Genomic DNA, 25,396 nt, shown 5'->3' with positions numbered 1-25,396 from the left:
CTTTAAGCCTGAGAGAGAGAGGGCTGCTGCAGGTGGGGCTGGCCACCTGGCATAAGATTCTAATTGCTCAACGACCCGATTGTGATGTCATAGAGGCCAATGTTAAGTCTATGGGGAAATTTTGAATAGTTTTTAATTTATAGTTTAAAAAGTATAAAAGTTACAAAGTTGAAAAATACAAAGCACACATGGCATAAGCAAGACCTACGCAACAACGTTTGAATGAAGTTTCTACGTTAAACGGTTGAAGCTGAATTGCGTGCGTTAGAAGTAGTGGAATAATAATAAGAATACTTTGGAAGAACAGTATAGTGCATTTTCATGCACTATAATAAGAAGACTTGGAATAACAGTACAGTGCATTTTCATGCACTGTAATAATAAGAAGTAGTAGAAGAAGAAGAAGAAGAAGAAGAAGCCTAGGGATAACAGTACAGTGCATTTTCATGCACTGTAATAATAATAAGAAGACTAGGAAGAACAGTACAGTGCATTTTCATGCACTGTAATAAGAAGTCTAGGAAGAACAGTACAGTGCATTTGCATGCACTGTAATAAGAAGAAGTCTAGGAAGAACAGTACAGTGCATTTGCATGCACTGTAATAAGAAGTTTTGGAAGAACAGTACAGTGCATTTTCATGCACTGTAACTAGAAATGCAATTCCAAGGAATTACCAGTGCATGAAAATGCAAAAATAGATAGATAATGTAGATATGGTTACTAAGGTGTAGCTAGGGTAAACATGGTGGTTGCATAGTTTACAGAGAGTTGATAGTGTGAAGGTAGACAGTTTAAAGCTAAAACATTCCAGTTCTAACTTAACGAATGATTTCTATTCATGTTAAAATGTTGATTAGCTAACTTAGCTAATGATTTCTAGCAGTTACGCTAAAAATGCTAATTATGCTAGCAATGCTAACTTTACTAACAATGCTAACCAGGTTGATTAGCTAACTTAACCGATGATTTCTAGCAGTAATGCTAAAAATGCTAAATATGCTAAAAATGCTAAATATGCTAACAATGCTAACCAGGTTGATTAGCTAACTTAGCTAATCATTTTTTGCAGTTATGCTAAAAATGCTAACTATGCTAACCATGCTAACAATGCTAATTTGCTAGTGAGGACTTTTATTTTGAAACAGTAGTTGTTAGGGTATCCATGGTGCCCACTATCAGGAATAAAGAAGTTACTATAATCATGTTGGTTGCTATGGAAACTGTCAAAAACGCTTAATTTTAATGGTTGCTATGTTGGTTGCTAGGTACATGGAGGTTTCATTTAGTTGACTGGAGGCATAGCTGATGATAACTGACAGTTGGAATGGTTGAACAGTTAAATAGTTGAGTAGTTTCAGTGGTTAAATGATTTAATCGTGTATTATTGCAGTGAGGACTATTTTGAAACAGTTGTGGAAAGAGGAAACAGTTTCACAGGATATGTAGTCTTCACAGAGAAATGGTATGCTTAAAGCCTGAGAGAGAGAGAGAGAGAGAGAGAGCTGCTGCATGTGGAGCTGGCCACCTGGCGTAAGATTCTAATTGCCCTATTATGATGTCATAATCGCAATGTTAAGTCTATGGGGACATTTTAATAGTTTTTATTTAATAGTTTAAAAAGTATAAAAGTTACAAAGTTGAAAAGTCATAGCAACTTGGTCCAATAGAAGACCTACGTTACAAAGTTTGAATGAAGTTTCTAAGTTAAACGGTTGAAGAGAAATTGCGGTTAGAAAAAGTGGTAAGCGGAAATATAATAATAAGAAGCCTAGGAAGAACAGTACAGTGCATTTTCATGCACTGTAATAATAAGAAGAAGATGCCTAGGAAGAACAGAACAGTGCATTTGCATGCACTGTAATTATTCTACGTGACAGAACAGCTCTATATCTGTTAGGGATGTCACACATGAAACAATGCTGCAGAAACGCGAAAAAATGACTTTGATATGAGTAGGCTATCACGTGAGTTCCTGTTGATGATGACGTGTAGCCTAGTGCACGATGGAAATAATTTGAAGGAATCTAGCAGCAGTCTTGTAAATAGTGACCCACAGTCTTTGCAAAATCCTAATCTGGGACTGGCCTGTGACAGTCTGTGACTAAAAACTCAATGAATTGTCTTTAGATGTGAGAGGGTCTGAGACTGTAGTCTTTCAAAAATCTTTTCCAAATCTTTGCAAAGTCTGGCAATGTAAGGTAGGCTTTAGTTGACAAAATGACCTATCTTCATTAGTTGACAAAATGACCAATCTTCATTAGTTGACAAAATGACCAATCTTCATTGGTTAAAATGACCAATCTTCATTGGTTAAAATGACCAATCTTCATTGGTTAAAATGAGTAATCTTCATTAGTTGACAAAATGACCAATCTTCATTAGTTGACAAAATGACCAATCTTCAATGGTAAAAAATGACTAAGAATAGTAACAAGTGGAATCACATATTACTCTGTTACATGAGCACTAGTCGGCACTAGTCGGCACCGCTTCAGCACTAGTGAGCACTAGTAGGCACTAGTCGGCACTAGTGAGCACTAGTCGGCACTAGTGAGCACTAGTGAGCACTAGTCGGCACTAGTGAGCACTATTGAGCACTAGTCGGCACTAGTGAGCACTAGTGAGCACTAGTCGGCACTAGTGAGCACTATTGAGCACTAGTCGGCACTAGTGAGCACTAGTGAGCACTAGTCGGCACTAGTGAGCACTAGTGAGCACTATTGAGCACTAGTCGGCACTAGTGAGCACTAGTCAGCACTAGTGAGCACATAAAACATATAGTTTATATATGTGCAATATGTATTATATACTGTATGTGATTTATTTTAATAACTATTTTTCATTTACATGGCATAGTCTATGGAGGCGATTTACAGTGGTAAAATGCAAGTTTTGAAAACGTTGCGACGTTGTTCTATTAGGCAGGCCTACGTGTACGTGTGTTCGTCGTAGCCTGTTTATGTACGTAGGGCGCGTATGCCTACGTACATTCATAGTTGTATATCTTATCTTCTATTTGTAGGCTCTTTTAAAGCATCAGACTAATGTATAAGCATTTTCTTACATATTTGCAGGACTAACTGAGTTGCGTCGCTTCAAATACCTTTTTCCAATTAAAGGAAGTATAAAATGTTAAGTGGCACAACGTTAACGTGATGTAGCTTATATTGACTGAATTCACTGACCGGTTTTCAACGTCGACAAACATTTTTTTTTGTTAATGGTTTTTAATAACAAACTATCTGAAATAAACGGATGAATCACAATACTGTTTACCATTAACAAAACATAATTTCGCCAGCCAATAATTTTCTGAGCAAAATTGAGCCGCCATCTGACAAGCCAGTTAGACTTTTTGCATGTAAAAATAAACAATAGCCTAGAAACTAGGCCTACATGAGATTTTCCCACTGGATACACCACATCAGTATTGTGCTCGTTGCTACGATACACAGGACTCGCAGTGAGTTGATGACCAATTCAAATGACATGGGGGAAAGAAGCAAACAAGGTAGTCTAGCCTAATTTTGATCTTGCCTTACATACTTTTCTTATTCCTACGTAGGGCTACTCAGACTTTTGTTAAATCTTCAGGGCCCGGTTGCACAAACACCAAAACCAAAGATTGATGATATGAACCAAATCTGGAACAGACGGATTTACAGCATTGAATGCGATAGGCTATTAGGCTACTGCGACTTCCACCGTTTCCTTTCCAGAGATTGCTGCGCTGTTCACAATGCATGCAATTCAATTCAATTTAATGTCGCTTATAGAGCGCCAATACATTACACATGTCTCAAGGCGCTTTACAGAGTGTTAGACATTCAAAGAGAGCCCATGAGTAACAGGGGCAAGGAAAAACTCCCTAGAATTGGAGATACATATAGGAAGAAACCTCAGACAGACCCACGACTCAAGGGCCCAACCCATCTGACTTGGGTCAGTTACAGTACAGTCATTTGTAGTTTGAAAGTTACAATGACAATGAAAGTTCAAATAGTCCAGTGTAGGGAATAAATTGTCCATTAGTAATCCATTAGTTATTTCGGAAGATGATGGGTCGCTGGGATCCGAGGGCCAAAGATTCGGGCAGGGAACCACAGCAGGCGATGGTAGGGCAGTCATAGGGATGGCGAAGGCAATGGCGATGGTAGGGCAGTCAGAGGGATGTGACTTCAGGTGTGATGAGGGACAGGCACAGAGATGGTTGATGGCTGGTAATGGTTTACCTCACAGGTGAGGTATAGGGGAAAGGGAAGAGAAATAGAGTGTGTTAGTATTACTGTAAGTCATATTAAGTATTAATAAGTATATCAATGGTGATATAAATGGTTATACTATAGAGGGTTTACAAAACGCTTTTACACACCTCTTTTGTGGGGACAGGTGCGTAGGAATAGGTTACCCAGTTAAACCCGAAGAGGCATCCCGCACATCGTCCACCACGCATGCAAACATCCACCCACCCACCACGCACGCAACATCCACCCACCCACAATGCCCCCCCCCCCAGGCGAACCCACACACCACCCCTGAACCGCGCGCCGGAGCAGCACGGCCGAGCATGGCCAGCCAGAGTCCGCCCACAGGCGGCGCCACCCATCCGCAGACAACCCCCCACCACCATCCGCGAGCAGAGAGAACGGGGCCCGTGCCAGCCCCACCCCAACCACAACACCGCGCGAACACACACCACGGCCCGACCAGGACACACAATCCGATCCGCCCCGCCGCCCAGGCCCCCCGGAAGCAGCGCCCCCAGAGCAAAAGTCCAGAATGCTTCATGTCTTTGGACGTGTCATCCTGTCATCCTGTTGACAGGGTCGGGAGGCGTAGGGAGGCGATGTAGTGTAATTAAAATCGTTAAAATCATTGGACATTGGTGTAATGTAATTAAAATCGTTAAAACCATTGGACTTCCACTCTAGAAACACCACCCCAAGAAGGCCCGGACCGCGAGCCCAATCCAAATACAATGCCGCAACATAGCCCTCCCCTCCGCCATCCACTCCCAGCATTCCCATCTCCCCCGTCCCCCCCATCCCACAAAATGCACAGCCGTGCACATCTGATCAGACCGCATGCCCCAGCCAGACCGCCAATATACGTCCACGCAGAACCACTGCCGAATGGAGCCGACACGAACCCCACCCCCCCCCCATCTACAGACGGCGACGGGAGGCCCCCCGCGGACGAGCAACGCCACCCGCGAACGGACCCCGACCGGCCCAGAGCACCCAGCCACACCACCCGGGCGCGCAGCCCAGACATGATGCGCAAGCCCACCCGGGGAAGGCCCATGACCGAAACGGCGCAAATGGACAAAAGCCCGCATGCGCAGTGAATGAACAAATGCCCGCACGCGCAACAGACAGCACGCGGGACCCTCCCCCCCAAGCTACACTATAGAGGACAGGACAGGGAGAGAAGGAAAGAGGGAGAGTTGAGAGAGACAGAGGGAGAGGGGAGAAGAGGAGTTGTACGGCATGCCACATAAGAAGTCCATGACAGCGCAATGCTAAAGCAGCATAACTAAGGCATGGTGGAGGGTGGTCAGCACCAGCTCAGGTGTGGTCAGTAGCCACCATGGGATGCATGACTGGGGCACCAGTCACACAAGCCCACAGCAGAGGTGGTCCGTTCCAGTAAGACCCTGAGGTGGTTGAAGTTCCACACTGCACCATACCTAACTATAGGAAGCACTAAAGAGATATGTTTTAAGTCTAGACTTAAAAATAGGGAGGGTGTCTGCTAATCGAATTGAGGGAGGAAGATTATTCCAGAGGAGGGGTGCGCGGTAACAAAAGGCTCTGCCTCCTACTGTAGTTTTTGAAATTCTTGGAATTACAAGAAGTCCAGTATTTTGTGATCGTAATGCAGTCCACATTGAAGTGAAACGTGCAGAGCGTTGTCCAAAACAAACCAATAATATTGTGTGTTGAGATCTAGTAGCCTACAATATAGACATCTGTAGACATGAAGTGGCAACTAAAGCCATTATCAGTCATGAAAACTTTGGCGGCTGCAGCAGCATTTAGGTTTTGGCTGAGCCAGCTAGCCAGCCAACAACTTCATCAGCCAGCCGTTATTCTCAAAGCAAATGGCTTCAGGGTCTATACATAACACACTATCCATTGCAAACATAGCCTATTTGAAACCGATCAGTCCCCCTCCCCCATAGGCTACACTCGTCTAGGCTTAGGCAACAGACATCACCACGGCATTGAGGACAATTAACTGCCTCCCCACCCCCACCCCCTCTGTGTTGTTGCCTGGAGTTGAAAGGATGGCCTGTACGATAAGCCCTCAGCTGTCCACACATACACCGGCCACCACAATCGAATCTTATAGCTGAACTATAATACCAGGCACCTACTGTCAGGTTAGGTTACGCTCCGACCTCTGTGAGGTCAATAACCTAAGACTTCTATGTATACAGATAAACCCCGGACTGTCTAGAGGAAGGTGATAAAGTCTTCCAGGAGAATAACCAGGCATCTGTTTCGACCTCACTCTGACCGTCACTACGGTCTAAAAAGGGAATGATCACCTTCGTTCTGCCTATCACCGAGACCATATGTCAAAATAGTCATGTCCATGACCTCCGGAAGCAGAACGACTTGCATTAATAAATAGCAGAGAATGCTCCCGGGTCAGTCTCTTTCTCCTTCTCGCCTCAGAGACCTTGTGAGTATTGAAGAGACTTCTGTACGGTAAGACATCACTTTACGTAATTCGCTACCTGTGTGGTACGGGTGCATATTTTTGCCTCCGAGAATTGGAGTGGTGTGTTTCTTTTGTCAGCTGAGCTAGCTGTTGTCTAGCTTAGATTGCTGTTTGTTGAGCGCTAGTTCCGGTATTTTGTGTTGTTTATACTGTGCCTATACGCCTGTTCGCAGCCGTGGGCCTTGTGCGAGCCCACTATAGGTGCGTTCGCGCACTGGTGTGGGCCGCCGTGCGGTCTTCTGTGCTTTGTTGTCGTTGCAGCCGAAGTTTTTCGTAAGTCTGCCTGTTATCTCTTGTGTTTTACTGCATTGTGCAGCCGGATATTGTGTTAGCCTGCCAGTTTTGCTGCGGGCCACCTAGCGCTGTAATTTATTGGTTGCTTATATCATTACACGGTAAGTAATTACGTTGTTGTAATATTGTGTCACTCTGGCCTGCTTGTGCCGTGAGAGGTTTGTTTATATTGTTGCACGGTAAGTCATTCCGTTGCTGTCATATGTTGTGTTACTCTAGCCTGCTTGTGCAGTGAGAGGTTTGTTTATATTGTTGCACGGTAAGTAATTACGTTGCTGTACTATTTTGTGTTCCTCTAGCCTGCGGGTGCAGTGAGAGGTTTAATGTTGTTGCACGGTAGGTAATTCCGTTGCTGTCATATTTTGTGTTGCTCTAGCCTGCTTGTGCAGTGAGAGGTTAATTGTTTGTTGCACGGTAAGTAATTCCGTTGCTGTACTATTTTGTGTTCCTCTAGCCTGCTTGTGCAGTGAGAGGTTTAATATTGTTGCACGGTAGGTAATTCCGTTGCTGTCATATTTTGTGTTCCTCTAGCCTGCTTGTGCAGGGAGGGGTTTGTTGTTGTTGCACGGTAAGTGATTACGTTGCTGTGCTATTTTGTATTCCTCTAGCCTGCTTGTGCAGTGAGAGGTTTATTTTTGAGTGTTGCCTGGATTTATTTCTGAGGTGTTCTCTGTTTATTGTATAGCCTGTTTTTGGCTTTATACTTTCTGTTTCTGTGCTTTGCCCTGGGCCACTGTTCGCAGTGGTGGGACTAGCCTGCGCCCATTGTGTGTTGTCATCCGCGGGCGTGGGCCTTCATAATACTGTGTGCTTTTATTTGCCCAGGTGTGTTCATACGCTGTGGACCGCTGAAGTGCTCCTCTCTGTCGCCTCCCCGCCACGCCCTATACCCCTGTCCTCAGCTGGTGGGGCCAGTGTGCGCCTGCTAGGTGCATTCGTGCGCTGGTGCGGGCCACCTCTGTGGTTCTGTGGCACCCTAGACTGCTGTTCGCAGTCGGTTGGGCTAGTGTGCGCCTGCTAGGTGCATTCGTGCGCTGGTGCGGGCCACCGTCATACCTTGGTGGACTGGTCGAGGAGGGCTCCAGGCATCAACGCTGCCTAGGCTTCTTGGGCCTGCGATGGCTTCCCACTACTGCTGGATCTGCAGCGCCTCCATGAGTGCCAGTGATGGGCACAGGGAGTGCCCCATGTGTCTTGGGGCTACACACGTCCTGGAGGACGTTGACCACCCCTGCAGCGCTGCCTGCGACCTCTCCAGGGGTGAGAGACAACGACGGGCGGCCCTGATATCCGGCCACGTGCATGAGGGCCGACGAGAGAGGCGACGTTCCTCTGGCCGGCCATTCCCCTTCAGTGGGCATGGTCGTAAGCGGAGTCACAAGCGGGGCCGGCAGCGTGAGTCCCCCCACAGGCCGTCCCAGAGAGCTGCACCCATTCCGGCTAAGCGTCTGGCCGAGCGTCCGGCTGAGCGTCCTGCTGAGCGTCTGGCGACGGCTGCAGCGACCGAGGGTGGTAGCGCGGAGTCGCTCCAGATCCTCTCTGCTCTCCAGGCTCTAGCACAGAAGATGGACAGGCTGGTAGATCGCCAGGCCTCTTCTTCGGATACCCTGCCCCCTGGCCAGGAGGGCGCCCTCTCATCCAGGCCTGGGAGCCATGGTGAGGAGGAGGAACGGGACAATGCGGATGTGCTATCTCTCTGCGCTCCCCACACAGGTGACGACCTCATGGGAGATCTGCAGACAGGCTCTACAGAGCTGGGTGACAGCTCCGTGGGGGCGGAAGAGGTCCCCGTCAGCTCCCTGATGTCACTGGTGCTGAGCGCTGCGAACATCATGGGCCTTGAGGCGCCCACACCTGCTCCGGCTCCCATGGTAGGTATCTGGGAGGGCATCCCTTGTGCTACCCCACCACCCCCCGTGCCGGTGCCGCCTGACTACACGGCAATGCTGAGGTCGTCATGGGGTAAGTTGACGCAGCGCCCGCAGTTCAATGCAGGCTGCCGCCAGCTAGCAACGGCCACGTACCCCGTGAAGACTGGACTCGGGGACATGCCACCGGTCCAGCAGTCAATGGCCGCCTTGACATCTCTGGGCCTCACTGGTGTGTCACCCAATCCACGCTGCCCCCGTAAGGAGTGCGCGAAGACGGACCGCCTGGCCACTCGTACTTTTAATGCAGCAGCACGAGCGGCCCGGATGGGTAACGCTCTGGCCATTACGCTGGCGTCGCTTCGCAAGACGCTGAGTCGAGACGACCAGGACGCCAGGGCCCTGCTGGATGCAGCTCTGTCATCCCACGCCCAGCTGACCCGTGATGTGGGAGACGCCATGGGTTCCGCGGTGTTGTGCTGCAGGCAGGTTTGGCTGGCACAGACCTCCCTGCCAGAGCCTATCAAGCAGGAGCTGCTGAATCTCCCAGTTGTCCCTGGGCATGTTTTCCACCCAGGATCCCAGGAGGTGCTTGACCGCGCTGAACGTGCTGCAGCGTCGAGGGAAGCTGTCCAGCATGTGTGCCGTAGGCCTGCCTCAACGGTCAGCGTTGGTCAACCGTCTGTAGACGGTTATAGGCCGCGGCTGCCGGCCTGGCCTTCGCCGGGGGGAAAAAACCCACAGGCCTCTGGTGACTGGCAATTTTGTCCACCTGACCAGAGATCGGCCCCATATTCCCATTCCAGGGGTAGAGGGGGTCAACGGCGAGGCACAGGTAGGGGTGCGGGCCGCAGTGGCGGTCCCGCATAGCATTCCCGCATAGCATTCCATGGGTGGCCGTCGATTGTCCTTCCCAGTTGTCACGGACCTCCTGGGAGGGGATTGTCCCAGACCCTTGGGTCGTAGCCATGGTGGCTCGTGGTTGCCGATTGCAATTTCGACGGCGCCCCCCTGTGTTTTCAGGGGTCAAGGTAACGTCCTGCAAGACCCTTTTTTAATGTCAGTATTTGCCAAAGAGGTTCAAGAGTTGCTTCTCGGTTCTTTTATTCTTCCCGAGAGGGACGGCGGTCTTCGGCCCGTTCTCAACCTCAGGCCCTTGAATCGTTATCTCAAGGTGCTGCCCTTCAAGATGGCCCACATTTAATTCTTGGGCTTCAGTCAACCACATGAAGGCCAACCTGCAACCCCGCCAACAGGCGAAGTTCCTTGGTGTCCTTCTCGACTCAGTCAGCACGGCGGCGTCTCTCACTCCACGGAGAGCAGACCGCTTGCTCGGCATGCTGGGTCATTTCAGCTTGGTCGGTCTCGTGACCGCCCACAGGGTCCAGAAGCTGCTGGGTTTGATGTCAGCAGCTGCAGCGGTAGTTCCTCTTGGCCTGCTGAGGGCACGCCCCCTGCAGTGCTGGTTCAATGCCTTCTGTCTTCACCCGAAGGGCAACAAGCAGGTGATGCTGCATGTGTCCCGGGCTTGCATTCGAGCCCTGCACCCTTTGAGGGACCGGGAGTTCTTGCTCCGAGGTGTCCCACTGGGGGGCCTTCCCCACAGGAGACCGGTAATTTCGACAGATGCGTCCCTGACAGGCTGGGGAGCTGTCTGGGAAGGACGGACGGCGAGGGGCAGGTGGCAGCCCCCATGGACGTTGGAGCACATCAACGTCCTCGACCTGAAGGCCATCCATCTTGTCTTGCAGAGAATCCTGCCGGTGTTGCAACACCAACACGTTCTTGTGAGGATAAACAGTACTGTGGCAGTGTACTATGTCCATCACCAAGGGGGAACAAGGTCCCAGAGGTGCCTCCAATCAACTCAATCGTTGAGCAGCTAGATGTGTCTGTTCAGGACACGCTGAATAACGCCAGGACTCCATCCACTAGAGCTTGCTACGCACTCAGGTGGGGGATCTTTTCAGATTGGTGTGCTGGCATGGGCTCGAGCCAGCGGCTTGCCCCATGCCACAAGTTTTGCGTTTCTTGCAGTCCGAATTGGATCAAGGCAAGGCGGCCAGTGCCGTGACAGTCTATGCTTCGGCCATTTCGGCCTTTCACCAGGGTGTGGACAATGGTCCCCTTGGGAGGCATCCCTTGGTTCACCAGTTCTTGAAGGGAGCCCGCCGGTTGCGTCCAGGTCGCACTTTGCGGGCACCGGGCTGGGATCTGCCCACAGTTTTAACGTCACTTACTGTAGGCCCGTATGAGCCTATTTTAGACGCAGATTTGCGTTCCTTGTCGCTTAAGACTGCCTTTCTCTTGGCGCTCTGTTCTGCGAAACGTGTCAGTGAGCTGTGTGCTCTCTCCGTTAGTGACGACTGCCTTAGGTGGCAGGCAGGAGGTGCTAGCGTGTCACTTTGGCCGAATCCAGCTTTCCTGCCAAAGGTTCTTAATCCGCAGTCCATTAACCAGGTCCTGGAGGTGACTCAATTCCAGCCTTCTTCCACCTCACAGGCACAGCACTACAAGTTGCTGACCCTGTGCCCAGTCAGGGCCTTGAGGGCCTTTTTGGCCCGTACGCAGTCCTTGCGGAAGGCGCACTCTCAGCTTTCATCTGTTACGGTGCAGCAAGGCAGGGGCTTCCACTCTCCAAGCAGAGACTCTCGCATTGGCTGGTGGAGGTTATTTCCCATGCTTACACGGCGCAGGGAATACTGATTCCTTCTGGTACGAGGGCTCACTCTACCAGGAGTATGGCTACGTCTTGGGCTGCCCTTAGGGGTGTAGCAGCAGACGATATCTGTGCAGCGGCCTCATGGTCGACGCCATGCACTTTTACCCGTTTTTACAGGGTGGATGTCACTCGCCCGCCTCCAGTCGGCGATGCCGCCCTCATGTCCGTGACCGAGCGAGGTTTTAATCATTGATTCTGGGTTCCTCGCGACCCTTTTGGTATGTGTCATCCCTTTTTAGACCGTAGTGACGGTCAGAGTGAGGTCGAAACAGATCGTAGGTTACGAATGTAACTATGGATCTGTGAGACCGAGGGATGACCGTCACTATCCTTGTCGCTCGGACCATTCTGAGGCGTTCAGGGATAGGAGACTGACCCGGGAGCATTCTCTGCTATTTATTAACGCAAGTCGTTCTGCTTCCGGAGGTCATGGACATGACTATTTTGACATATGGTCTCGGTGATAGGCAGAACGAAGGTGATCATTCCCTTTTTAGACCGTAGTGACGGTCATCCCTCGGTCTCACAGATCCATAGTTACATTCATAACCTACGTTTTTAGTATATAAGAAGGCAGTGGAACATCAAGGCCCTGACAGTTAACTCACACGTAAAATATTCGGTCTCAGTAAACAGCTGAAACTCAGGTCATTTATAAGAGGTGCTTAGTTTCAAGGCTTAAACTAAGACTCAGAAAGTATAGAGAAGAATCACAGAAGAGAGACGTTATCTTTACCATCCTGTTTGGGAAGTGGTAGCCTCGTCCCAAAACAGAATACAAGCTGAAAGAATCGGACGTTGATTAAAATAGTTTTATAATTCAGCATTTTTAAATACAGCAAAAATGCGGCACAATACAGCTTGTTGGTTACCATATGTAGGAGAGAGATAATTCAATTTTGTGGTGAGAAGAAAAAACAAAAGAAATTAATCCAATAGTCGTAGTAATTCCATTTTGTGTTGAAAAAGAAAATGCAAAAGAAATTAATCCATTGTCGGCGTATTTCCTTTTGGTGTTGAAAAAGGAAAATACAAAAGAAATTAATCCATTGTCGGCGTAGGCCTATTTCCTTTTTGTGTTGAAAAAGGAAAATCGTAAGAAATTAATCCAATCGTCGTCGTAATTCCATTTTGTGTTGAAAAAGGAAAAACGTAAGAAATGAATCCAATAGCGTCGAAAAAAGCAAAGAGTCCAAATGAATTCTCGTTCACTGATCTCCCTTGTCCGGGTGTAAGGCCACGAGAAGCAGGTGGATGATGCGGAGTTCCGATGCTCACTGGAGCACTAAGTCCCGCATCCTTGGCTTCGCGACGAAGTACGGAGTTCACATAATGACTATCAGGAGCTACAGAGTAACACAACACTTAAGACAAGGAAAGAAGAAGAAGCAGCCCCGAACTTTGGTTGACCTGCTACTTATAGTCCTAATTTTTCCGTGACCCCATGGTCCTCCCCTACACATTCCTGGGGCGGTGCCCTCTTCACAGAATTTCATGGCAACTAAACTTACTTCAGAACATTCTAGACAGTCAAAGGCACCCATCTCCGGGTTACAAAGCGGAGTTTTACATACATTCAGTGTTGACGAGAACATTCTAGTTGAGACAGAGATGCATTCAATATCGGCATTTACAGGTTTTAACATACAAACAGTTTACATTTGATAACAGGCACATTAAGATGTAGCATGCATATTACATTCTATTGAGAGTACTTGGTTACATTCAACAGTGTATAGCCTACTTAAACATGTTGGTTGATTACGTTCAAACATCATACACATTTGAGTTCGCAGGGAGTATATTTGTTACATTCAGGATTATGAGTATTTCATTGCATTTGGTTACATTGTCGTGGTTTATTAATCAGGTAGGCTAAGAAGAGGCATGTCTTTGTTGAAGGCACGTAAGTCGTTTTCTAGTATTTTCATAGGCTACATTTTTATTACACGTTATTCCCCAAAACCCCATATCTAACGTAACACTTCTTGTATGTTGTATTGGCACTTTCATATCATAACATTTTGTTCAGTCATTCTGTCGTTTATTGGATAAGAATTTTATAGCGTCATTCATCCAGTCTTCACAACTTTCAGTCTCACACGTTCCTCATCACCAAGCGTTCATTTCAGTCTTTCGGAGCTATTTGTTCAAGTAGGCCTAATCACACACGTTCTTCAACAGTTACGCACATTCCTTCTCTTACATTCAAACTGGCGCACTTGATTCAATAGTGGTTAGCGGGACAACAGTGTACTATATGGTTTCTGTTACGTTACTTTCTTTATCTACTTAAGCATAGTTTTCAAGGCATCTGGCTGATTTGCGCTGACGCAAAAGCAGAGAATGGGCGCGAATTCACGCATGCGTTCAGTGCTCCATGGGTGGGGCCTAGGAGACACGACACCTCTCTCTGTCTCCTGCATAGGCTGTAGGCTGGCTGTTTAGGAAACTCGTGGAAGAATGCGCAATCATGTTTCATCACATATGCGCGTTTCAGAATGTTCAAATTCGCCAGCGTGCGTGTAGTTGTGTGAATAGAAAAGAATAGAATAGAATATAGCCTACTTTATTGATGCCTTGCTCAAAATAACTTCAGCCATGAAAAGGTCAGGGATGGAACCAGCAACCCTTGGGTTTTGAGGCCGAAGCTCTAACCAGTGGGCTACAGCTCTGTATTACTATGAAGTAAAAATGTGTGTCTCAATCCTGAATCTCGAATTCACATAGAAGTTAGCTTAAATTGTAGAAACAATAGACCTCTGAAGTTCGCCTACAAAAAGGATCCAAAGCTGCCATCTTTGCCCATATAAGGAGATCCGGGAGTTAATTGAAGCTAACTGCCTATGCCAAGTTGCATTGTAAGCAGTGTTGGGAAGGTTACTTTAGAAATGTAATGTGTTACAGTTACAAGTTACCCTGTTTAAAATGTAATAGTAGTGTAACTATTTGAATTACTTTTTCTGAGTAACGTAACTAATTACTTTTGATTACTTTTTGATTACTTTTCCAATTTTTTAATGATATATATAGTCCCCAAATCCATGTGAAGATTTCGGCCTTGGTCTACAGGCTGCCGAGCAGTTCTGTACAAGAGCACAAGGCAGCAAGGGCATTCAATACATGAATTAGCATCACATTTTTTGTGAGGATAATATAATGATAATCACACGTTTACAGGCAGGCATGTAGGCCTACGCTGATGGCGCTGTAGACGTGATAGAGCCTATCAGAAGGTCCTGTATCAAACTATGGCTGTGGAGGGAAACAGTTCTTTTTACATACAATATTCTTTGCAAGGTTTTGCTGACAATATTGAGATGTAATTCAAATTGTAATTTTGAAAAATTTCAAAAGTACCTGTAATTGAATTACAATTTTTTCTACAGTAACTGTAATATATTACTGTTACATTTATTTTGTAATTAAATTACGTAACTCAATTACATGTAATGCGTTACTCCCCAACACTGATTGTAAGTTAGCTTTGGGGTAGCAAAGATCAAAGTGTGCGGTCTTCACCTGCCGAAGATCACAGTATCCACTAGAAGGCAGTGGACAAAACTGTGTAGTGAAAAACGTCTGCATTTCAAATGTCATCATCCCCGCGAGAGTTTAACAGGTGCGATTATTGAAAATCCTCATGTTATTTTCCCATAAAAAAATCTCAAGATACCGGATCTCCTTATTTGGGCAAAGATGGCTTTTTTGTAGGCGAACTCCAGAGGTCTATAGGCCTATAGCTTTTTTTCAGCAGACATCGCAAACATAGTCTACACATTCACAAAACGGAGAATATCTTTCACTCATCATTTTTAATTACGCTACTTCTCGCGCCTATGCTTGCTCAGCATAGCTCTCTCCATCTCCCTCCCTCCGAGGTAGCTAGACCTATAAGATGCTTCTCCCTAATAAACAGGTCATTTGCTCAACTTGGGCCTAGTTTTCTGTCAAAGTTTTCTCAATGGATTCCTGGTCAGAACCCCTATTGAAACAGATTAAGACTGGGGGCATGTGAAATGTTGTCCAAAAATTCAAGATGGCCGCCGTATGGGCAATTCCATATCAATTGGAACAGGTCCGACACCATGGTCCTCAGTTTTTCCTGATTTTTGGTCAAAATGTTCCTCCATGTCTCATTAGAGGAAAACCAACATTTTAGCTTGGTATCTTGTTTAGTTTCTGAGATATGGCTCTTCAAATGTGGATAGACGTGTCCTAAAAAAAGGCTGAAAATGCCTGTATTTAATGAGCACCACTTTTTTTTAAAACCCCTCTCCTGTGGGGGAGTACCCTGTTTAGTTGTCCAATATCACAAAGGAATTATAGTCCTTCCCACCATTGAAGTCTTATTCATCGAAACAAACCCATATTTTTTTTAAAGCAATGAAAAACAAAAAAACTGTTTTTGTTCTCTTATGGTCATGAATGGATAGCACTCACATTTTTCAAACTTTACATATATATAGTCCATGAGTAAGAGAACATGTTGAAAAAAAATTGAGATGGTAAGTTTTTGTATTTCGAGGCTATGGGCCTTCAAAGATGGCCAAAATGGTGTTTTTTCCTAAAAATGCCAATTTCATTGCCTTTTTTCAAGGACAAGATGAAATGCAAATCCAACATTTCTTTTTTCCTGCAATAGTATGCCACTTCGTAGACCATGTGAATGTGGTATATCCGACCTGTCCATTTTTAATATCCCCTCAGTACATGTCTGAAGTTAGAAAAAATGAAAAATTGTCTTGGCTGAAGGAGGTGTTGGTTTGATTTTTATGAACCTCCTAGAAGGACATTATGGGGTTTAACCCCATTTTTTTATGTTTGAGGGATCAGATTGCCATCCTGTAAACAGGATAAAAATGTTAGATCCCATTTTTACTCTTTATTGATTCCTTAGAATATGTCCAAAAGTTGTCAAAAATGAAAAAGGCGATTAAATTGAGGGGCCAAGTGGATCAAGTCACACAAGGCTAAAAATGTAATATAAGACAGATGAGATACTGAGGGAGAACACTGTGAAATGTATAACCCCTGTTACGATGGCCTTTGAACCCACTGTGTCCCTAACTGAGGTTAAGGGCTAAAAACCACCAACCACCGATCCGGTGGTCTCCAACTTTTTCATTTTTGACAACTTTTGGACATATTCTAAGGGGTCAATAAAGAGTAAAAATGGGATATAACATTTTTATCCTGTTTATAGGATGGCATTCCGATCCCTCAAACAGAAAAAAATGGGTTTAAACCCCATATTGTCCTTCTAAGAGGTTCATAAAAATCGAACCAACACCTCCTTCAGCCAAGACAATTTTTCATTTTTTCTAACTTCAGACATGTACTGAGGGGATATTGAAATGGACAGGTCGGATCTACCACATTCACATGGTCTACGAAGTGGCATACTATTGCAGGAGAAAATAACTGTTTGATTTGCATTTCATCTTGTCCTTGAAAAAAGGCAATGAAATTGGCATTTTTAGGAAAAAACACCATTTTGGCCATCTTTGAAGGCCCATAGCTTCGAAATACGAAAACTTACCATCTCAATTTTTTTTCAACATGTTCTCTTACTCATGGACTATATATATATATGTAAAGTTTTAAAAATGTGAGTGCTATCCATTCATGACCATAAGAGAACAAAAAACAGGTTTTTTGGTTTTCATTGCTTTAAAAAAAATGTGGGTTTGTTTCGATGAATAAGTCTTCAATGGTGGGAAGGACTATAATTCCTTTGTGATATTGGACAACTAAACAGGGTACTGCCCCAGTGTTCAAATTTTTAGAAAATAATATGGTAGGCTTAAGACAGGAGAGGGGTTTAAAAAAAAGTGGTGCTCATTAAATACAGGCATTTTCAGCCTTTTTTTAAGGACACGTCTATCCACATTTGAAGAGCCATATCTCAGAAACTAAACAAGATACCAAGCTAAAATTTTGGTTTTCCTCTAATGAGACATGGAGGAACATTTTGACCAAAAATCAGGAAAAACTGAGGACCATGGTGTCGGACCTGTTCCAACTGATATGGAATTGCCCATACGGCGGCCATCTTGAATTTTTGGACAAAATGTAACATGCCCCAAGTCTTAAAGGTATACTATGCAACGTTTTTCAGTTAATCAATTCGTTCCATACTGTTATATATGATTAAATGAGTCATTACCGGTCGAGCGGTGGTTTTTTTTGGCTGCTCTAGTGGTCTGTAGCGGTAAAACCACACTTGCAACTTCAGGAGACACCGGGCACGCACCCATGCTCTACTCCAGGAAGTGTCATGTAAAGTCTCATGAAAAGGCACGGCAGACTGGCCGATTGAGGAGTTTGCGATGAAATCGCCAATCCTGCATAGTATACCTTTAATCTGTTTCAATAGGGGTTCTGACCAGGAATCCATTGAGAAAACTTTGACAGAAAACTAGGCCCAAAAAGTTGAGCAAATGACCTGTCTATAAATGAATGAATATTGTTTTAGAAAGTAGCCACGGTAGCCTGTAAAATGCGGCATGAAATCCTGGCTAGTGTGTAATTGAAACCAGACTGTTAGGCTCTTTGTTCCAGGTCCGATCATTTTCGGCGGCGGCGCGAACATATAGGCTACTTATTAAATGAATAGAAGTGAATTTGGGGAGTGAATTAGGACTAGCCACCCATTCATTTTAGAGCTTAGATTATCTGCCCAAACCCGAACTGCGGGCCGGTGTTAACGGATCTCGAGATCCAACAACACCCGTGTTGGGTCGACATTTTTCATCCTTCCCCTCCCGTCGGGTCAGGCTCCTAATCACAGAACGCATGCCTCCGTTTTAAAATAGCCTATAAATAACATTTCTAAGTAGCATACAAAATGTAAAAACAAAATATACAAAATGAAATACTATGAAAAAGTTGAAAGTCAAGTTTGCTTAAGGTTTGCTCAAGAACTCTTCCAGAGTTTTTACCTCAAACAACAGAAATCAACACAAATAAATGAACAGATAACTCAAACGTGCTGTATGTCATAATGAAACAACCACAGACTATCAACAACATGGTCTGACACGAATGACACATGGCTTAGTGCAAACTGAATTTATGACCAAACGATTTGATTTGTGCACGAAGCGCCATCTAGCTATCATTATGTGTAAGTAACAGCCTCCCATTCTAAGGACTCAGCGGTCTTTTGACCACCTCGCCGCGCTTTAAGTAGTTCACACCAGCACGGCGCTTCTAGTAGGTCGTCAAAGCGGTCAAATGACCGGGGCGCGGCACTTCTAGGTATAAGTGGGTCAGAACGGCACGGCGCTTCTAGTGTTAAAGCAGTAAACATGAAACAGGCAAGTATTTACTAGGGGACGATGTAATGTGTGTGGACGCCCTGTTCATCTCTTATGCCCAAGGCAGTGCTATGTATATGTTTCATTTTCACAGTTTCCTTGCACTTCAGTAAACTAGAGAGTTGATGTTGGGAGAGAGTTTAGCTCCTTGTCAGTTATATCTAACATATTTGCACAAATGAAAGAAGATTTAATGTCGTACCTTTGCCATTATAAAGCAGCCTCCTCCGTCACCGGCATAGCATCGGGCACTGGTTACCCAGCCAGCTACAAAATACTGATAATGTCTTTAAATCGGCTTCTGTATATGGTGATATGCCATTTATCACGTAATGGTACAGATCATGATGATTAAAATCCGGCAGACTTGTTGATTTTGTCAGATCGATGAATACATCCGGAGGTAGTAGGCTAGGTATGGATCGTTCTGGGTCCGTGTATATTTTGGTAATTGGATTTTCTGTTTTTGAATGGGAATTAAAAAACAAAAAACGACTGGTTTGTTTGATTTTCGTTTTAAAGCCCAAAATCAACAATTGAAAAACGCAGCATTTTTCTTTCATTTTTATTTTTTAATTACACTTTAAAAAATGAAATTCAAAGTCAACACAAACGGAAAAACGGACCAAAAACAAGCATTATTCATTTTTGATTTTTGTCGCACCGGAAGTCAGACAGGAGCACATGTCATGGTCCAACCGGGACTGAAGAGGAGGACTAGCATAGCATCGACGACTACAGCAGTGAGTTGGAGAAATATGGATCAAGTTCAATACAATTTATTCAGGAAGAGTAAGCGGGTAAGCTTGCGTGAAGAGGACATGACGGTCCTCAAGTTGAGCAGGATCTTTCAGGTAAGTAAACTACCACCCACTATACCACCAATACTACGAATAAGTATATGCCTAATGATAGTAATATCAGAGCCTCTAGCCTAGCCTACTGTGTTCGTCATGGTAGATCTTTTTTCAACTCAAGTAGAAATAATTAAAAGTTTTGGCCAGTTAGTTTGGATCGCTACCCTCATAACATTGAATAAATGGTTTTGAAACGTGTGATGCCGCTAATATTATGCCTAGTTGGCTAATTTTATTTGACTTTTGTGTTTTTAGGTCTCCGTTGACAGTCTGTACCTTACAGACGACGCCAATGTGGCGATATTTGCCAGCGATTCGTCAGGAATGTTCAGCTCACTGGACCTGTGTCCAAGGGGGCATTATGAAGTCCACGGGGAGGACGATGTCGCCGCCCCAGGATCAAGTATGGGGCAACGCTTTGCCTTCTCAAGGCCTCCGACTAGTACAGTGACCAGTGGCTCACTGCTGGGTGCCGCTGCTCTCCCCAGAGCCTCAAACAAAACGTTTCAAAGGTAACTTTTTAAGTCACTTATGAAATCGGAAATGATAAGCTTACTGTAGCCTATAATAGGCCATAGCACCATTACCCATGCTTTGGTTTGTAGACTAGATATCTCTTATCTTGTTATTGTTGACATAAGTGGCCTAGTGGAAAGTAGGCATGTAATTGTATTGAAGTAGGCTACTGAGCACTTGAATTCTTCTACCAATAGGCCTACATTCCAAAACCATTGGTTTGTTTATGTTTCCATTTTCTGTCTTGTGTGATATGCCCTATCTTGCCATGCGGTCTGGCATATTCCGTGGGAATTTGGTTTGTGTTTAATTTTGAAACCTGTCTCTCACCTGTTTTGATTACCCCTCCCTGTGTATTTAAACCCTCTGTTTCCCCTGGGTCTTCATTGGCCCGTCTGTTACTTATCATTTGTACTTGTTTAATTCATCCAGATCCGTGTACCTCGCTGAGGCTCTTAGCGGCAAGCTCAGTGCGAGCCGGATGGTCATGGTGAGATTTTCGGAAGCTGAGGCCTCTCCTCAGGGGATCGCTGCCAAAGTGAAGGAAGCCATTGGGAGTCCGGAGAATTTGATTTTGACGGATTCTCAGGGGAATGCTATTGTGGAATCGGAGGGAACAACAGGTGGGTAACATACTGTACATAAATGCTTCTCTGTTTTGAGTTTGTGCTTTTGATTATGAATGAGTGATCCACTTCAACTGAAATGTTTTCTCCTGGCCTCCACTCCTACTCCAAGGGTCACCTTATTGGAGACAAAATGCCAGAAAAGTTCTTGCTGTCCCAGAAAAAGACTTCACAGACCTGCAGGGCACCAAGAGGAGGAGAATGAGGTAGGCTCATTTACACTGAACTGTGCTCCTTTTTGTTGCTTTATTTTTTCTGTTAGATTAATCGGTAACACTTTCTATGAAGCCCATATCTATTGCGCATTATGAGCGCATTTATAACAAATTATAACGCACATTATAATTACTTACAACGCATTACGACTACACTGATGATGTTTCATGATGCTTTATGTTAACAGTAATGAATAACCATGAATCTAGCTTATAACACTTTATAAATCCAAGGGTATTATGAGTGCTCATGACTGGATATAAACTACAGGCGGCCTGATGGGGCTTACAGTACATTATGATGCATTATAGATGTGCATTATACAGTGCATTATAGATGCATCCATATGAACTTCACTTTACTTAGAGCACACATTGACGACTTATGATCTCACATGAAACATTATAGCATCGTATGAGCCCTTATGACAGTTTATCATCCAGGTCTGTGCATAGAGGGGTATAGGTACTCAAAATGTACTATAAACCCCATCAGGCAGCCTGTAGTTTATAGCCAGTCATGAGCACTCATGACACCCTTGTATTTATAAAGCACACGATTTTTTCGCATTTTCGCACCGCAAATTCGTGTCGTATCTGGTCTGTACGGGCCTTGAGGCAACAGCTCCTGTGGGATTTTTTTGGGACACCCACTGCCAGCCAAGTCGTTTGGTGTTCCTTTTCCTGTAAAATAAAGATACTGTTGACATTGAGACGTACTGTATGTGTGTCTGTTTTTAATTCTGTTCTAATTCTTCTGATGTTTGCAATACTGGTTATTTTACCTGGAATACGGTGAGCATTCCAAGACTCCACCACTCTTGTAACACCAATCTGGCACAGCTGACCAGTCAGGCAGGACACGCAGTATTTGACAAGACTGTCATCCATGTCAAGCAATTCCTGGGCCACCAACTGCAGAAGGGCTTTCTTCAGGGGGTAGTTGACACGGCTATTTATCTCTGGCCAGATTCGTTCAACTGTGTGATTCTGAATATGAGGAAAAAAACATTTTACACTACATTTTGCAGACTTCTCTACAGTAAAAGTGTTGGAAAGCATTGCAATTCTGAAAACTAAGACTGTGTGCTGCTAAAACAAATTATTGTTTTGAAATAAACAATAACACATATTAACAAATAATTTCAACAGGGATAGCCACAGTGTGTGTTGGTGAAGCAACTATAGAATATACTGAACTGTACCCTTGTGGATGGAGTTTGCAAGTAAGGTCTTCTCTCTTGAGTGTAGCGTTGAGGTGACAGCAGCTCCTGAATGAAGAGCGTCAAATAAAACTCCTTCCCGTGGTCCACGCGAACCTGGTCCCACATCCCATTAGCTAGTATTGCAGGCCTATTGGATGAAAAAGTTGGTTTTAATTTGAGCAAAGCTTTTCATATGTAACCATTCAAAATCATTCTTTTAAAAATGTAAATGATTCGGCTATAAAGTAGGCTAACTGTTACGCTGACATCATATTGTCACATTCGCCTTTGTGGGATACTATTTCCAGTGGCAGTATAGCCTGTCAGTTATAGGGGACTACAGCTTTTCTTTGTAGGACATCCAAAATCACAGTCTACATATCGCAATCTTGATATCATATTGATATTCGCCAGCATCGGGCTTGGCTCATATAAATGATTGAATACTGTTATATGCACAAACTACACAATGTTACCTGAAAACATCTTCATAGATGGTAAGGTTATTTTTTATGGCCATGGTGGAGTGACCAACAATCTTTTTGCTATAGCCGTCAATGGCTACAACATGTGTAACCCCAAACATTTGCAACTTTTCATTCTGGTCCAGATGAATCTTCTGTCCCATGTAGTCTGCTTGGTATGGTATGGGGTTGAGGTTGCGAGCACCCTAGAAGAAGACAAAAATAATGTGACAAAACATAGGCTTTAACAGATCCGGACACAGCTACACCTACAACCCTTAGGCTACTTGAGTCAGTTTCATGCTTGGCTATTTTAACTTACAGGCTCAGTCTGGATGTGGCCAATTGGACTCTTTGGACTCTTTTTAGCCCATGAATTATTTTACTGTTGAATAACCTTGAGAGAGGATGATCCATGTTTAGTTTTAGGGCCATTGGCCCACCCCAGAGAAAGGATGCTGATGTTAGGCCTATAAACAGTATAATATGGCCACTGGGTGGCAGCGTGGGGTTGCGCATTGGAGGGAGGCAGGATGACCTTACACTTCAGGGCTATCCTATGCGCACTACAGTCATTGATCCATGAATTGATTTCTCATCAGCTTCATCTACAAGTGTATGTCTTAGTAATTGCGATGGTTATAAAGTAGCCTAGGAACACAGAAGTAGGCCTACGCCAGTTAGATAAGTGACACACCGCTACCTCAAACATCTTGAATTTGTATAGCCTACCTGGCGTCTTGCTTCATTGTAAGGTCGGTGAATAGTTCTAAGCACTGATCCTATACGTGTCTCTGCAGCATGTACCCCTTTCACGGCGAGGTACCCCTTCATCATCCTTCTGCCAAATGTTGGTCCTGTCTAGAAACAACAAATGGCCTGCTTTCACCATTCCAATCGAAATAAATTGCTTTGCACATTCACACACATAGGCCCATCAAAGAAGACGAGTGCAGTTTTCATACCTCGGCTATGGCTTTTGCCACCTCCAACTCCAGATGTTCGTCGGGCAACCCCCTCAAGTTTACGCAGTTGTCAGCACAGTACTTTCGCACATTCCGGGCTGAAAATCCTCTTCCGCCCCCACTTTCCACTGAAAGGCGCGCAGAGATTTCTGACGATGACAGGCCTTGTTTAGCCAATTCTAGAATAATTTCTGAGTAGGGCTCCAAAGACATTATTATCGCTTTATTCGCGCTTTATTGCAGTCTGAATGGCAACTTCCGGTGCGAGAATAATGAATAATGCTTGTTTTTGGTCCGTTTTTCCGTTTGTGTTGACTTTGAATTTCATTTTTTAAAGTGTAATTAAAAAATGAAAATGAAAGAAAAATGCTGCGTTTTTCAATTGGTGGTTTTGGGCTTTAAAACGAAAATCAAACAAACCAGTCGTTTTTTGTTTTTTAATTCCCATTCAAAAACAGAATATCCAATTACCAAAATATACACGGACCGTTCTGCAATCCCGCTAAGGCTAACTTCTCCAAATAACGGTCTTTGTGGGCACCGACAAGATGGCCCACCTCATCAGACAGCATCTGACCTGAAAGCATATCTAATGATATAGTAATCCACAAGTAAATACAATAAAACCGATGTTAATATTTGCTTCACTTGAAATCCCTGCTAATCTGCTATGCGTTTCAGTTCGCTCAGAGCTTACTTCCGCCATCCACCATGGAAACGCGTTGTCTCGCACGTCATCGCGGTCACGTGATGCAATGGGTCAAAGAAAGGGAGGAGGAGATCATACAAAAAAGGTTAAACAGAGGGCCTCCAATCAGGGGTCACTGAGAGGGAAATTGACCATATAGTGTGAGAGTAAAACCAACAAAGACAGGTTGCTATAAGGTGGCCCTGCCTTTATTCAGAGGGTTTATTACTCTGTTCTTTTTATTTTTTATTCCAGTACCTTTTTACTTATACTTTTTATATTTTACTTTTAGATTGGACTTTTATGTTTTACCTTTATACTGTATATTGGAACAAAAAAACCCTAATAAAAACCGCTTCCAGTGGGGAAGAGAAAGACATTCTCTCTTGTCTGGGCCTCCACTTCGAGGAATTTCCCCCTCCCGGTGTGTATGGAATAACCCTACTCTTTACTGTGAATGTTAAGTGCTGAACCCGTAGGGAGAAGCAGCGTGGCAGTATCTACGCCTGAGTCCTGTTGGGACTGTACTCGCCTCCTCTGTCTGCCAGAGGGGGGAGCTCTGGTCATACGGCAAGTGGTTGTGAAATATGATGTGACATGTTGGCTTTGGGAATAGGGTTATGGTGAGTTTGAGAGTGTTTGTGGTTTGGAAAGTGTGTTATTATGTCCTGTTAGGGAGAGATAGGTTCTAACGTTTTTAGTGTCATTGTACCTTTTGGTGGATGCTAGATGTGGAGACGTTTCAGCAGCCAACGGCACAGTATGTGGCAGTACTTGCATCTGAACGCCGCAGCAGTAGCCAGAAGCCAGTTCTCACTATTGATCATTATCATTACAGTTTTTCTCAAATGATAAAACACAAAAGCCAATCCTCTAAACAAAATGACCAGTTGTCTAAACACATTTACTAAATCTAGCCACAA

General features: G+C 44.7%; 2 protein-coding genes across 2 annotated transcripts in view; one reads left to right on the top strand and one right to left on the bottom strand.

The window, feature by feature from the left end:
* Positions 1-25,396, top strand: part of LOC134068182 (uncharacterized) — an 89,328-nt gene that overhangs the window by 42,023 nt on the left and 21,909 nt on the right. The window contains exons 2-5 of the mRNA XM_062523749.1: positions 19,608-19,791; positions 20,050-20,306; positions 20,743-20,933; positions 21,049-21,142. Coding sequence (XP_062379733.1) covers positions 19,627-19,791; positions 20,050-20,306; positions 20,743-20,933; positions 21,049-21,142 — 707 coding nt within the window. The 5' untranslated portion in view covers positions 19,608-19,626. The remainder of the gene's footprint in view (positions 1-19,607; positions 19,792-20,049; positions 20,307-20,742; positions 20,934-21,048; positions 21,143-25,396) is intronic.
* On the bottom strand, positions 21,660-23,998 carry LOC134067922 (uncharacterized). Its single transcript, XM_062523411.1, has 6 exons — positions 23,786-23,998; positions 23,553-23,681; positions 22,833-23,026; positions 22,357-22,504; positions 21,937-22,141; positions 21,660-21,835 (listed from the first exon to the last, which is right to left on the bottom strand). The coding sequence occupies exons 1-6, from the start codon at positions 23,996-23,998 to the stop codon at positions 21,660-21,662; spliced, it is 1,065 nt and encodes a 354-aa protein (XP_062379395.1).

The sequence above is a fragment of the Sardina pilchardus genome, chromosome 20, assembly GCF_963854185.1.
Source record: "Sardina pilchardus chromosome 20, fSarPil1.1, whole genome shotgun sequence".
Classification (NCBI taxonomy): domain Eukaryota; kingdom Metazoa; phylum Chordata; class Actinopteri; order Clupeiformes; family Clupeidae; genus Sardina; species Sardina pilchardus.
This window is presented reverse-complemented; position numbering and strand designations above follow the sequence as displayed.

Excerpts from the sequence above, each read along its gene's own strand:
- LOC134067922 (XM_062523411.1), bottom strand. The coding sequence starts at position 23,998 with ATGTCTTTGGAGCCCTACTCAGAAATTATTCTAGAATTGGCTAAACAA. Across the intron at positions 23,682-23,785 it reads TGGCAAAAGCCATAGCCGAG|ACAGGACCAACATTTGGCAG; the intron begins GTATGAAAACTG and ends TGTTGTTTCTAG. Across the intron at positions 22,505-22,832 it reads ATCTATGAAGATGTTTTCAG|GCCTGCAATACTAGCTAATG; the intron begins GTAACATTGTGT and ends TTCATCCAATAG.